The 13,747-nt window shown below is 40.3% G+C and overlaps 1 protein-coding gene across 1 annotated transcript in view; it reads left to right on the top strand.

Moving 5' to 3' along the window:
* zgc:171482 (zinc finger protein) overlaps positions 1-13,747 on the top strand; it is a 73,399-nt gene that overhangs the window by 30,569 nt on the left and 29,083 nt on the right. The window contains exon 4 of the mRNA XM_061837987.1: positions 9,473-9,653. Coding sequence (XP_061693971.1) covers positions 9,473-9,653 — 181 coding nt within the window. The remainder of the gene's footprint in view (positions 1-9,472; positions 9,654-13,747) is intronic.

The raw sequence follows: 13,747 nt of genomic DNA, 5'->3' as shown, positions 1-13,747 counted from the left end.
GCGTCTCCATCTGCCGTTCCTAAGCGAGCAAGAAATGACTCACTCTCTTCTGGCTTTCACCTCATGTGGGCCACTAAATACACAAACACTCACGGCGGTCAGCACTTTGTTCATAACCTTTCTTCGCATTTATTTTCATAGGTTGCCGCACGGCTTACAAACACTTGTCAAGGGACTACAATTTGCATTTACTGATTTTTTTTTTTTTGGGGCACTCTCTCACTGCATCTGATCAGTGACAATGTTAGGAAAAGAGACATCCTCGACAACACCCAAGAATGAATTATCCTGGCCTCTTCAATAGCCTGGATTAAAAGCTTAGCATTTTTTTTAACTGTAAATGTAATTGTTTTCTTTTTTGATCAAACACTATTCACACTGGTTGTTATACCCACCCCATCTATTCCTTTTGATAGCGCTTGTCCTTATAAAGGTCACGGCTAAGCTGGAGCCTATCCCGGCCGGCCCTGGGCAAGAGACAGCGTCCGCCCAGTAATGGTCACCTTCCAATTGCAGGGCATGGACAGATATAAAAAAAATTCACAGTTGCATTCACACCTACGGACAATTTTTAGATTACAAATTCAAGGCAGTGGGGTATGAGCTGAGATTTAAGACCACAACATCAGCATCATGAGAGAAACGCATTAACCACTGAAGAGGCCAATGCCATAGCATATTGCCTCAAATAGTGGTCTCTGCTCTCTTAGAAACCGTGGCCCAATTTATCAGACTAGACCTAAATATCACAAACACATAGCACATGTACACAGAAAAGCTATGTTGGCTACTGTTTAAGTGTATGCAAGGTGTTGTTTTGATGAAAATATACATTCAACAGTTCCATAAAATTCATATCCTGTCCGATGTTTTTATTCAAAAATATAAGAGAATTGAATGAAATGAATTAAACTCCGCAAACTTTGACCTCGTTTGTCTTACCTGCAAAACGACTCGTTTAGTTGGCTGACCTCTGACCTCATAAAATCTGAGATGGGCTGTTTTGGAACGACGATAAGGTGGTAGTCTTTTGTATTCACGCTGAAGAAAAATCCATTCATTTAGAGAATTCCTCAGTGACTGTAAGCTAAAACCAATCCGTAAAAATGGTGAAGAGGTGTGTGGTTCAGTTTTGTAGCAATTTGAATTATACAGGTCACAGTTTACATTATTTTCCCCAAAGACCCAAGCCTCAGAAGAGAGTGGGTAAGCTTTGTGGAAATGACGAGCTAATTTTTCCAAACCCGGTCAGTAGTCTGCCATATGCAGTGAACATTTTACCCCAGACTCTTACTGGCGGAGTCGTGTCTGAGATGGCTTTTAAATGTAAAAAAAAATTTAAAACGCGGAGCAGTCCCTACGATACAGCCAGTTCAGACAACAGAACAGATCGCTGTTGCTCAAGGGACAAAACGCGAACCTGGACCGGGCGCTGAACCTGGACACACTTCGACAAGCTCACCCCCCACCCCACCCATGCAAAGTGGCAAAAATGCAAAAAGCTTTGTTTAAAAGACAAGTTGCGGAGGTATGTATTTTTTTTCCTGAAAATGTTGAACACTGTTTACAAGGTTGAATGATAGAAGCACGAGGTTTTGGTGCAATAATAAGCATTTTACACGCACAGTAGTTGTTGGGGTTGTCGCGTACCAAATCACTAAACACACGGCATTTGCATAATTTCAAAACGAGACCGAAAACTTCGTATAGACATTTAGGATATCGAAGCCTTTACTATTTATCAGTTTAAGACTAACTAAACCAAACAAGAACTTCACAAACGCTTGCCAGTCGTAATTTCCAAAACGGGGCATATCCTCCACGATGTGTTTGATTGCTGTGTTGGCTTCTTCATCGCCAGCTGCTTCGTCTGAATTCAAACGTGTGTGGTGTCAAACTGGCTCAAATTGATAACCCTTAACGCCTTCATAAAGCTCGTCTTCTTCACAGTCTTCGTGGGACCCTTCAGAATAATGTTCATCGCTGAAATTATCGGAAAATTCATTGGCGTTCTTACAGTCTATTCCTACAGCATCCATGTTCTCACAATGTCCTACGTCACGCCCATGATCGTTTTTTTCCGCAACGTTTCCGTCCTTTTCCAGCAGATACAGCAATGTGCGATCATTTGTTGCTGATAATCAAAAAATAAAAATGTTTCCTTCAAAACGGATTTAAGATTCGTATTCAGCATAAAAACTATAATATTAGCAAAAAAGGTGCATTGGGGTCTTGACATACACTTTAAGATGATGTTTACAGTTGGGGTGTCACTATCGAATCCTTTTAAAATCGATTCTGCTGTTGGTTATTGATCGAACAATCCCCAAATATTTTTATTACTAATACTGCTGTTTGTTTTTTGTATTATTACTTTGATGCATTTTATTGTCATGAACTTCAATCCCTAAACTGCATATGTTGGTACTGAGTATTTGGTATAAATGTGATGTTGAAAATTCAAAACAGCAACATGCTAAATGCTATATTCATTCATTTTATACTGTATGTACATTTTATGTAGTCTTTAAAAATCACTTACAGATACTCCTTTGTCATTTATCATTTGACCAATATGTAAACTTTTTTTTTGTCCCGGCGAAGCTTCAATGCAAAATTTTGTCGATTTATTTTTTTAAGTTGACTTAGACAGTTATTCAATTTCTTCCCCCACCACTAATTTACAGCAATGTTCCATATTTTATCATTTTACATGTTCATGTTCCAGTGACCTGCATGAAGCTTCTTGTTTTGACCTTTATATTCATGTCACCTTAGATTTTGATGCACAGTGCCTCCCTACTTCCTATCTCGCTTCAGGTGGACACCACATTCCAAAAAAGCCATGGAAAAAAAAAGGGGGGGGTTGTTTTATGGGTAGTTATAAAGTGCCCTCCCTGCATTAGGCAAGTAATGACCTAGCCTCCGTTTCTCCACCCCAATCTGCAAATGCCAGAGGCAAAAGAAATTTACAGAGTACAGACTATAAACTACAAAAACGATGGCCCACATTGTGACCTGAATCCCAAACTCAAACAAACAATTTAGAGTTTTTACCAAAAATGTCAGTTTTCAGTAACCTTGGTTAAAAATGGGTTGTACACAAAAGAAAAACATACAGAAAATATTTAAAGCCTGGCCCTGTGTCTTTACCTGGATTGACCCCATGCATGCAATGCGAAAAGCACAAAATGTATTTGGTTAGAGTGAATGAAATGCCAATGTTTACTCAGTGTGAAATGCCATGCCTTGAGCTTTTTGCGGCTCTTTGGGTTTGGAAGTGGAGGTAAAACGCGGAGAAAGTAGGTCGTAAAGGTGCTCGCAGATGAAAGCGACGTGGGGATGTGCGTGTTTGTGTGTGTATGTGTTGTATGTTTTCATCCAATTCCCCACCTGGCGTTCTTCCCTCCGTGTTCAGTCTCTGCTCATATGGATCTGCCTGCACAAAATGGCAGGAGCTAGTGAGATACCATCTATTAGTCAAAAACATATTTGCACTCCCCCCCATCCACCTTTTTAATTTACACTTATAACCGCTTCTTCCTCAAACTCCAAATGAGCGCTTCCTTTGAGTGTATATTTAGAAGCAATGTCTCCCATGGCGCCTGAACGGAGCGCTGTGAAAGCAGAAGCATGCAGAGAGCAAAACAGAAGGAGAGAAAGATAAACACCGCTAATTAGGATTCTATTGTGAGGTGCATCGCGGGCAGGAAGAGAATATTCAGAGGAGCAAATGTCAGGCGGGTGGGGGGATAAACTGCCATACATGCACCTGACACAGGCAGCAATCAACATACAAATCATAGCAGATAGAATTGGACAAAATATCTTCTTGTAATGTAGTGAGATACAACAACAGAAATCAATATTTGTCTGATGAAAACTTAAGTGTGTGCCCTTGTCATGGTTTTGACTGAATCCCCACCTTATCCTCCACGTACTGACATTTCATTTTATCATCTTATGACCACTGGCTGGAACACATATTTTTTGTAAGATATTAGCCACATTTTTATTTTTTTTTTAAATAAGAGCGATCCCCTTACCAGACATCCTCAATAGTTTTAAGACTGACCTAAGACAGACAGCATGGTGCCATCAGGCATCCTGACTGCTGCAAAAAGACCCAAAAGAAGAGCAGTAGAAGAAGAAATAGGAGAAGCAAGTCTAAATGAGTTTTTCCCTAGAGCCTACATTGTGTTTTTAAAATCTTCTTGTCATTTTTATTTCACACTTGTGAGACACATTATGCCCAGTTGCTTCTCTATTGGCGTCTGACAACGGCTATCAAGTCACTTCCTGATTGGTTAAGGTTCTTTTTTTATGTAACAACATAGCTGGACCAAACCTTCCATACAAACCACAGAAACAAAAATTTGCCATTTTTAATGTGGAATATTATGTATAACGTTTATGATTGACAGCACTAACCATTTTCTGAGCTGCTTGTTTAAAGAAATACTCCTTATTACACGCCGCACTCCACAATTCCTCTGGATAATATTTTAGAGACTTCCATCAGGTTTTTACTGCCTTTAATTTTATCACATTTTCTGAATGTGCATACCCCACTTTAGTTTTAACGATTGCTGTTATTTCACTTTTCAATAATCTTACTGCTGACAATCTAGTACAGTGATCGTAATGCTTCTAGATGAGACGTTAAATCAGGGGTGGTCAATGCGTCGATCATGATTGACTGGCGGCGTGCCGAGAAGAAAAAAAGACACTTTAAACTTTAGCTCACCGCGTGTGTGCAAACAACAACAATACAGAAAAACACGCTGTCAGTGAAATCCCCCCTATTTTAAGATCTCACTTAACAAATCTTAAACGAGTATGGATGCTGCAGTAACGAAGACAAAAACGTATCACTTCGATACGGAATGGGAAATGGCCAACTTTTTAACGATGTCATTTTCGAAGTGCGTTTGCCTCATCTGCCAAAGTAGTGAAATGTGTGGCAGCACTTTCAAACTGTTAATGGAAAATATGGCAGATATTCCGCCGAAAAGCAAGCTGAGAATGAGAAAAGTGAACGGACTGAAATCCCAACTAGCAGCACAGCATTCATTTTTCACACAATATCGTTCAACAGCGAAAACCGCCACTGAAGCATCGTTTCCGGTCATCGTCGATAAGAAGTCCTTCCAAGACGGAGAGATGGTATAAGAGGCATAGCTGACTCTTTCCGATTTTTTAAAAATAAGGCAGAAATATCTTCAATAAAATCTCTGCAGCTGTAAAGGTGCTGTGAAGCGGAAGGACATCAGAGATTGTGAGTGTTTCTCACTGCAGTTGGACGAATCCACTCAGGTGAGTGACACAGCTCAGGTTGGGATTTTCATTTGTATGGTATTTAGTGATCGTCAAACTGAACTCCGATAGTTACAAAAAATGTTTATAGTTCACTATGACGTGTTGTGCAACATTGGCGGATGCGGTTATGCAAGGCACACAAACATACATTTACACATAAAGAATCCTCAATATACTTTAAAATAAATGTATTTTGCATTTTTGTAGTGGATAGATCTTTGTGGCTTGATCATTCTATTTCATCATTGGTCATAAAAAAAAAAAAAAAAAAGGTCATTCTCTCCAACCCCGTCAATCGCGAGAGGCTGGATTCTTGAGAAGTAGATCTTGGGGTAAAAAAGTCTGGGCACCCCTGCGTTAAATCAGGCCTTGAAATGTTTTAATGTGTGCAAACTTCATTACAAATGTGTCTACGATATTTTATGTGTAAACAGAGTTACTTTACAAACTAAAATTGTCAGAAGATAAAGTACTGTACATATGTTGTGAATTCTCACACGTGAAGAAATAAGAGTTTGAGTTTTTGCCCAATAGATGCTGCTTAAACATGAATAAATGCTCACCCACAACCCTGATAAATTGAAGCGCAATAGAAAATGTATAAGGGTATATAGTGATTTTTTTGTTTTAAATTGTAAGACAATTTGTGGGTAAACAGCTTGGAAAATGTAATGGGATTTTTGGATTCTATAGCTACTATTTTTATTGTAATACATCCAAGGTTTACCTTCTTCGGTTAAATAGACAAAATTAATAATGCACCGCATATATTTTTATCCCGTGATATTTATGATGGCACAATTGCTCTCTCTTGATGCTATCCGTACTGTTGGCTAATAGCCCTCATAGTACTGTATTGAGTGACTCCACAACTCCCGCTGTACCACGACTTACTTTGTGTTAAGTGTTAAACAATGGAACCCAAACATGCAGGGAGAGTTAAATGAGTGCACTTCGAAATCAACTGTGAACGCTTGATGACACTTTTCAGAAAGACAAAAGGTGCAAACCGTGAGTCATCGCTGTAGTTTTTTTTTTTTTTGTTTTGTTTCAATGGTGTCACAGCTGCACTGTCATACACGCACGCACACACTTAAGTTGTTTGAAACTTTCCACCCTGTCACTTTTTTTTTTTTTTCTCCGGGAGAGTTTGCTCTTTACTGTTTTGACAGGTACCAAAGCAGTTGATCGTCCTGAGACAAATTTGGCACAACAAGCAGCAGTATACCCACGGGAGGGGAGATAAAGTAGCCAAAGTGGCAGGGAAATAATAACAGGATAATAATAAGTGTCGGGGATGAGCGCAGGAGCAGCAAGTACATATTAGAGCAGCATAAGCAGATATGCTAACGAGCACACGGGCTGAATGCATAAAATCCATCCTTTGCTTTTGTGACTTGTACACATGGGGCTCATGGCTTCTGTGAAACTATCATGAATATATATGAAAATGGGACGACTGCATGGATATAACGAGGCATTCCTCACCTACAAAATCAACGAGGCACAGCAAAGACGTCAGCCTCACGGGAGCTCCAGTTTCATCCAAGTTCAGAAAGTCTCCTGTATTCAAGCGAACAAGGTGTAATACAATTATGCACGTGAAATTACAACTTCTGCTGATGGAATTTTACAGAGATAAAAGCAATACATTGGAATTTCCATGTCAGGTTCGTGTCAAACGTGCAATTTAAAATGCTGCTTCTGGGCCTGCTTACACATGCACTTGAGTTTTTTGGTAAATTGTTTTACATAATACTTATAAAAGTACAACGCATCTTATCATAGCGATCAAATGTCATTCGACTTTGATCAAACATGGCAACATGCTCATAGTTATGTGCCTCACGTTAGACCTATCTGAGTTCAGAGATATAAACTTTTGAATATTAGTCATGTTATTTTGGTGTCACATCCAGATTTAATTGACGTAATACAAGATCTGCACCCTATTTATGTTTTAAGGTGTACTGTATGTGTTGTTTTTATTCATTTCATTTTTTTGAAACAAGGATACCAGAAATAGGACGCAGACCCCCCCCCCCCTCTCCCACAAATAACTTGAGTAATCACCATTCATATTGTCAATTTAAAAAAACGTCACAGCTCCAGTAACGGTCTAATTATAACCATGGGTGACTTATTTTTACAATTAAATATAGTTATTACCATTAAAATGCTACTTTATTGTTTCCTGTACTTTCATACACGGACTACAATGTGAAAAATGCTTATATAAATACATAAAACACAGCATTAGATGGTCATTAAAAATCGTACAAGAAGAAATGCCATGAGACTTTAAAAGTGTGCAACCTATGACAGATTCAGTTTGTGAAATTTCATTGTGTAAATTCTCACCAAAATGTGAATGGAACATCTGTGAAAGTCTACCTACTTTGTGTGTCATTAAAAACACACACTTAAAATAGTTGCAGCACACACAAAACAAAGCCAATAAACCCCCCACCCCCCACTCCCCTGGCAGAGTTAATTACCGGGATATACACACTCGCATCATACGTATGCGGCAACTATAAACAATGCTCCATCAACACCAACCCAGCACAATAAAATAGCTGTGTGCCAACACAGACGGCGACTGCACTCGTGGAATTGTTGGAGGGGGGGGGGGGGGGGGGGAGATACAGCATGGGGGGAGTGACGCGTGGCAGACCAGAGAGAGGGCCAGTGGAAAACCTGCCAATACTGACAAATATTTCATCTGAGCCTGATGGCCAGCGGGGAAGTGCGGGGGATTGGAGGGGGGTGGGGGGGGGGCAAATATAGAAAGGCGAGAGTGAATGATCGAAGGAAATAGGAACAAGAGAAAGCAAGGACAGCTGAGACATACCAAGGCCTGGAAGGTGAAGCCATCCCCAACACGTATGACGATGATTCTAAGCAGAGCTGACAGCACATACAGATGAGGGTGTCACACACACTTCTCTTTGCCCTCTATACTCCCGACCCGAGAGAAGTTCGTCTCTACCAACTTGACACCTGGACCAGCAGGAGCGCTGGTGTGAAAAGGAGTCACAGAAAGCCAAGGCGACGCAAGATGACAGAGTTGAGTGCACAAGCGCGGGTGAATTGACTCCTCAAATCGAGCACAGACGTACAAGAACGTGACAAGGAAATCAGACACGAAGGTGAACATGAACCGCAGAGTTTTGTCACAAATAAGAGTGGGATACCACGATTTATTTATTTATTTTTAATCTCACTGTAGTCATGGGCAGCATTGTCGCAATTGGAGTCACCACGGAAAGCAGTTTAAACCCTTGTTAAATGGGACAGTTTTATGTTTGGGAGATTTGGGGCAATATTTTCTGTACTACCATAATACAGTGTGGGAAAGCAAGAGGTTTTGGCAGGGTGGGGTGGGGTGGGGTGGGGTGGGGGATGGGGGGGTTCCATTCACTCTGTCCGGAGGAGACAGTAGGAGATCAGCTTTTCCTTTCCTCTCACTGGATTTGCAAGAAAGTACCTTCCGACCAATCACACATGGAAGGCCTGATTGACAAGGAGTCAAATAATTTGTCGTGCACTCGTTGGCACACCTGCAGGATTACACCTGTGGGGTTGTTACCAGTACAGCCCCGTATTGGTATTGGAGTCTTACTATATGGCTAAATGTTGCAAGGGCGCGACAGTATATGATTGACTCCTCGTCACTCTGTCTGTGATTGGCTGTTTTGCCCCCAGGCCTTGGGCCAGAGAGTCCTGATTGATGAAACTATTTTTACATGGCTTCTGTGTACCTAAGATGATTCCTTTTGTGTATGCCTCTCCGGGTTTATGGAGTATTCTTGGATTTTTTTGCATCCTGTTCCAGCCCATACGCCAGATGGGCAAGAACAAAGAGAGGGAACAGCTCGAGAGAAATAATACTTGGCTTCAGTTTTGGTGTGTATGTGGTTGTCTTTTTTTGTTGTTTTTTTTTTTTTTGGTCAACTCGGCATTTGCTCTTTTCTTTTGTGTGCCTCATTCACTTCATCATCCTTTGTAATAATCTAACAAGAGGAAACAGCAAAGCGTCATCCCAAAGAGTGATGATTAGCTGATCATCCATCTGTCTGGTGTGTCTGCTGCCAATCGCCCCCCCCAACATCAACTTCTCAACACTATGCTCCTGTCTGACCTCTTCCAGGACTGTGATGAGACAGAGGTGGACAAGAACAAGTGCTGCACCTTGTGTAACATGTTCTTCACCTCGGCCATCGTGGCTCAATCCCACTACCAGGGAAAAACCCACGCCAAGAGAGTCCGTCTGGTGCTGGGTGAGACACCAAGCATCCCCGCAGCCTTGCCCATGCAGCCCACGAACGCAGGTATCTAACACTGTCCAACAGATTTCTGCAGATTTACTAGAGTTTTAATAACAAAGGGGAGCCATCTTAAAAAAAAAATAAAAAGGCTTTCGGACCACGAAGCACATTTTTCCCCCACACATAAAGAGTTTCCAGACGTCTTTATGCCGTAAAAGGTTTTTGACATACTGTAATCAAACTACATAAATGATAAAGAATTACAGCACCATTAACTTCTACTTGACACTACTTCAAATCGTGTTTTGTTTTTCTTTGGGGGGGTGCTAGTTTTAATGTAGACATGTCATTGGCATCTTCACCCCTCCATATTCAAAAAACAATTAGCACTTGCGCAAATTTATTTGTATAATTTCACACATGATGGGTGGGCAGGCATTCTAGACAACTATTTGTATACAAAGTCAATTTTCCACAAAATGTCCCTTTGAAAGTAGTAGTACCAAAGAGCAAGATCAAGAGCAAATGGAAGGTTTTGGGTGGGGAGTTCTCCAGCCCCTCTTGCCAAGCTGTATGTTTATAACTGTAAAACTTGATTGGGGGTTAATAGTCCTCAATAGGAAGAAGTCGCTACTGGGACACATATGCATATACAAGGTACGTCATACACAATAACAAAGCGCATCGTGGGTCAGCAGGTCGGGCCACACGGGTTGTGTTATTTCTGGGGCTTTTCAGCGGTGAGGGAATTCACAACAGAGCGCGTCATGGGTCAGCTGGTCAGGCCGCGCAGGTTATGTTATTTCCGGGATTTGTCGGGGGCGTTCAAGTACTGATTTTCATTCAAAAACAGAAGCAAAAAAAAAAAAATCTTGAAATTTTCGTTCGAAAATCGATTTGATGGAGAACGGGGACGTTTGAGAACAGAGTATTCACTGTAGTTTGAGCATTTTTGAAAATATACAGTACATTCATTACTTTGATGGTTACTCCAGTCTAAGAGGCACCTCATAACAGACTGAGCTACGTGCTATATTATATTATATCCTACATTTTGGTTTTCATTGTCTTCATTGTATTTTCATTTGTGTGGATTTCAAGCTTCCTATAATGTAACTGTTTTTGTTTTTTTGAAAATGACAATTTCATTGAATTCCACCGTGTACTGGGGCTGAATGCTGCTATTTGGCAGACATTCTCACTAACGAGCAAAATGATGTCATGGCTCATATAATAAATGCATATGCACACACTCGTGTATCGCTTCAGTGTAAACTATTTCCAATGAAAGCTAATCTTTTTATAGAAATACTTAGTCAAGCAAGTCAAAACGTCTCATCTGCTTCTAGGGAAAAAGAAAGTCTGGAAACATGCCAGAGGATTGAGTTGAAGAACTTGGAAGGTGAAGCTTAATAAAGACGAATTATCGTTTGCTCAAACTGATGATTCTTTTAAAATTAGGTTGTCTTGACGCTGGTGAGGCGTCCCTAGGGAGGCTTTACATAATGTGACTCTAATTGGATTTATTGTCACAATTCATAGCTATGAATTTGCACACATGGAAGAGAATCTTCATAATGGAGCCTCAGATTGACTTTTATTTATTTGTTTAAATTTGACCTACTTTGGAGATGTGCCACTCATCTACTTCCCTCTGGTGTAAGGACCTGTCTGAGGAAAGTAAACAGTTGTAGGGAAGCAGCAGAAGATGCTATCTCGGGAGGGAAGAGAGGCATTTCAGATGGGATTGAAGTTCAAAGTAGCCTTCGCTCTGTGATGCGCAGCAAATCTGACAAAACACTAGAACAAACGCATACGCACCCAGTTTGGCTGCGTTTCTGCCGAGTGGAACAGTTTAGTTCGTCATTGTATGGTTTGGAAGATTAAAAACTGACCAGACTTGTGTCTACGCCATTGGGCGCTTATGTCAGATGGTAATTGCTTTGCCAGCTATACACAAGGAGCACTGGTGTGGCGGAACTCAGTAAAACCAAGTACCATTCGGTACGCTTGCACGGGACAATACACCCACATGAGCCGTGATCATTTGGTGTCGCAATTCAGTATTGAAGGTAATGAAAAAGTCGAAAGGGCATTGTCAGAATTTTAGTCAGTAATAGCATGTCGTAAAGGCAGGTACAAAGCGGTGCCAGGATAGCATGGACAAAATCATGGAAAAGTGGCAGGTGAACTTTTAACGCTCATGTGAACAAATTATTTTTGACATCTTGTGGATTCAGCTATAAATGTAAGGAGCTTCTGAAAGATCTAAGGGTTTACCTGAAGCCAGTCATAAGAAGTCAAGCCACCGATTATAAAATTCTTCCAACTCTGCATTTCTGTGTTTTTCTGGGAGTGTTCTGTCGCGAGACATGATGGATTTACACATTCTGGTATATCGGACAAGTTACAGTACATAAATTAAAAAAAAAAAAAGGCTTTGCAGTGGCTGGCTTTCCCTGAATAATGGGACTGATTGTTGTATTTTCTGTACCTCAAAACACACTGAAATACAGCATATGAGGCGTTGGGATGTTTTATGTTCAAAACCGTGGAGACTACAAGGAGGACTGCGGTCCGCTTACTTTCCCGAATGAAGTGGCCAATCTCTTACGGATACAAACTGCTCAGTACTTGAAGTCAACACAGAAAAGGGGGGGGGATGAATTTTGTGCTGATTTAGTTTGCCTTGCTTCAAGATATTATTAAAATGTCAATGATTGTGTCGTTTTATCATTTTGACCAAAGGATGACTGGAATGTAGTGAACTAATCCAAATGTTGCTGTACTGTTTGACCGTAACTACTATATTGTCATACAGTTAAATGACTATGAGGCAGTTTGCCATTTGAAAGAGATGTCAGAATAATTGTTAAATAAAACAAAAGTATTATTCAGTACACTACAAAATGCAGTTCATCTTGGGGAAAAAAAAAAAAAGTTTTATCTTTATGCACAAACCACAGACAAAATGTATCAAACCATGGCCAGAAAAATGAGGTAGACACTGTACTGTGGGTCACCCGTACAGTCCTATTCCCAGTATATAAATAGTGTAACAACATGATTTTTGACAGGAAAGTAGAATGCTGAGCGTCCTGAACTCCTGTTTCCATGCTAGTGTAATATTGAGCAGAATAACGCTGCCTGGAGAAGCTCTGTCAAAGCATGCATTTCTTTTATTGTAGCTTAACTTTCAAGAGTTGATGTTATGTTAAGCTTCTTTATATAGCAATGAGAGTGAATTACCCGAGCCGCTGCTTACCGCAGCAAAGTAATTTACTCCAAGTAATGCACTCCATTTTGCCTTAATCAGGCAAGACACGATTACTCAATCAATCACACAATCAGCAGAATCGGTGACCATCAAATAGTGATTACTGAAAACAATTAGGATGAAAAGTAGATTTCAGAAATGGCACGTTTTTCATTCGTCCAATTCCATTGCCCTTTGTCAAACTGACATTCTTTTGAACAATCACATTACAGTCTATTAAGTTCCACCTTTAAGGTAATGTCACCCTTTGGTAGGCACCTACGGAAATTGTTCTCAAATTTTGAATGGTATAGATTTAGTTCTACTTTCATAAATATAGTTTTGGCATCCTTTGAAAGGTTTTAAATATAGAAAACACTCAAAAATGAGACATTGGTATTGCAGTTTTCCCCACATCGCTGACTCAACAATCAACCCCTCAATGCCTCATTCACTACCACACTGCAAATGACGTCCTGTGTTCGCCAGAGGTGATAGATTATGATAAAACGATCAATAGATAAAACGAAAAAAAAAATGTAAACCATACAATTGAATGAAATGTACTGCGTAAGATAGAGGAAGGATGCTTTTGTGCATGCTTCCATATTGGGAGATAGGGACAACTAAGACTGGATTTACGCATTATTCAAGTAACACAGTTCTGATTATCTTCTCCCATGTCGTCCATTTCTGACAAACATCAGGTAGCCTCAGGTCGGAGTCAAATATGAAATGAAAATTGATCGATGTAGGCAGATCGTCCGTGCGTACTGGACAATGTTGAACATGACTGAATTTGACTTCTGCTAAAACAACACCTAAAATTTGCAGGTGCATAGAAAATGTAAAGGGAAAAAAAATGAAATTCGATATCTTCTTCCATTGGTGGGTAATGATG

This window comes from Syngnathoides biaculeatus, chromosome 12 (assembly GCF_019802595.1).
Source record: "Syngnathoides biaculeatus isolate LvHL_M chromosome 12, ASM1980259v1, whole genome shotgun sequence".
NCBI classification, from domain to species: domain Eukaryota; kingdom Metazoa; phylum Chordata; class Actinopteri; order Syngnathiformes; family Syngnathidae; genus Syngnathoides; species Syngnathoides biaculeatus.
The sequence above is the reverse complement of the archived record's forward strand: the minus strand, read 5'-3'. Positions and strand labels throughout refer to the sequence as shown.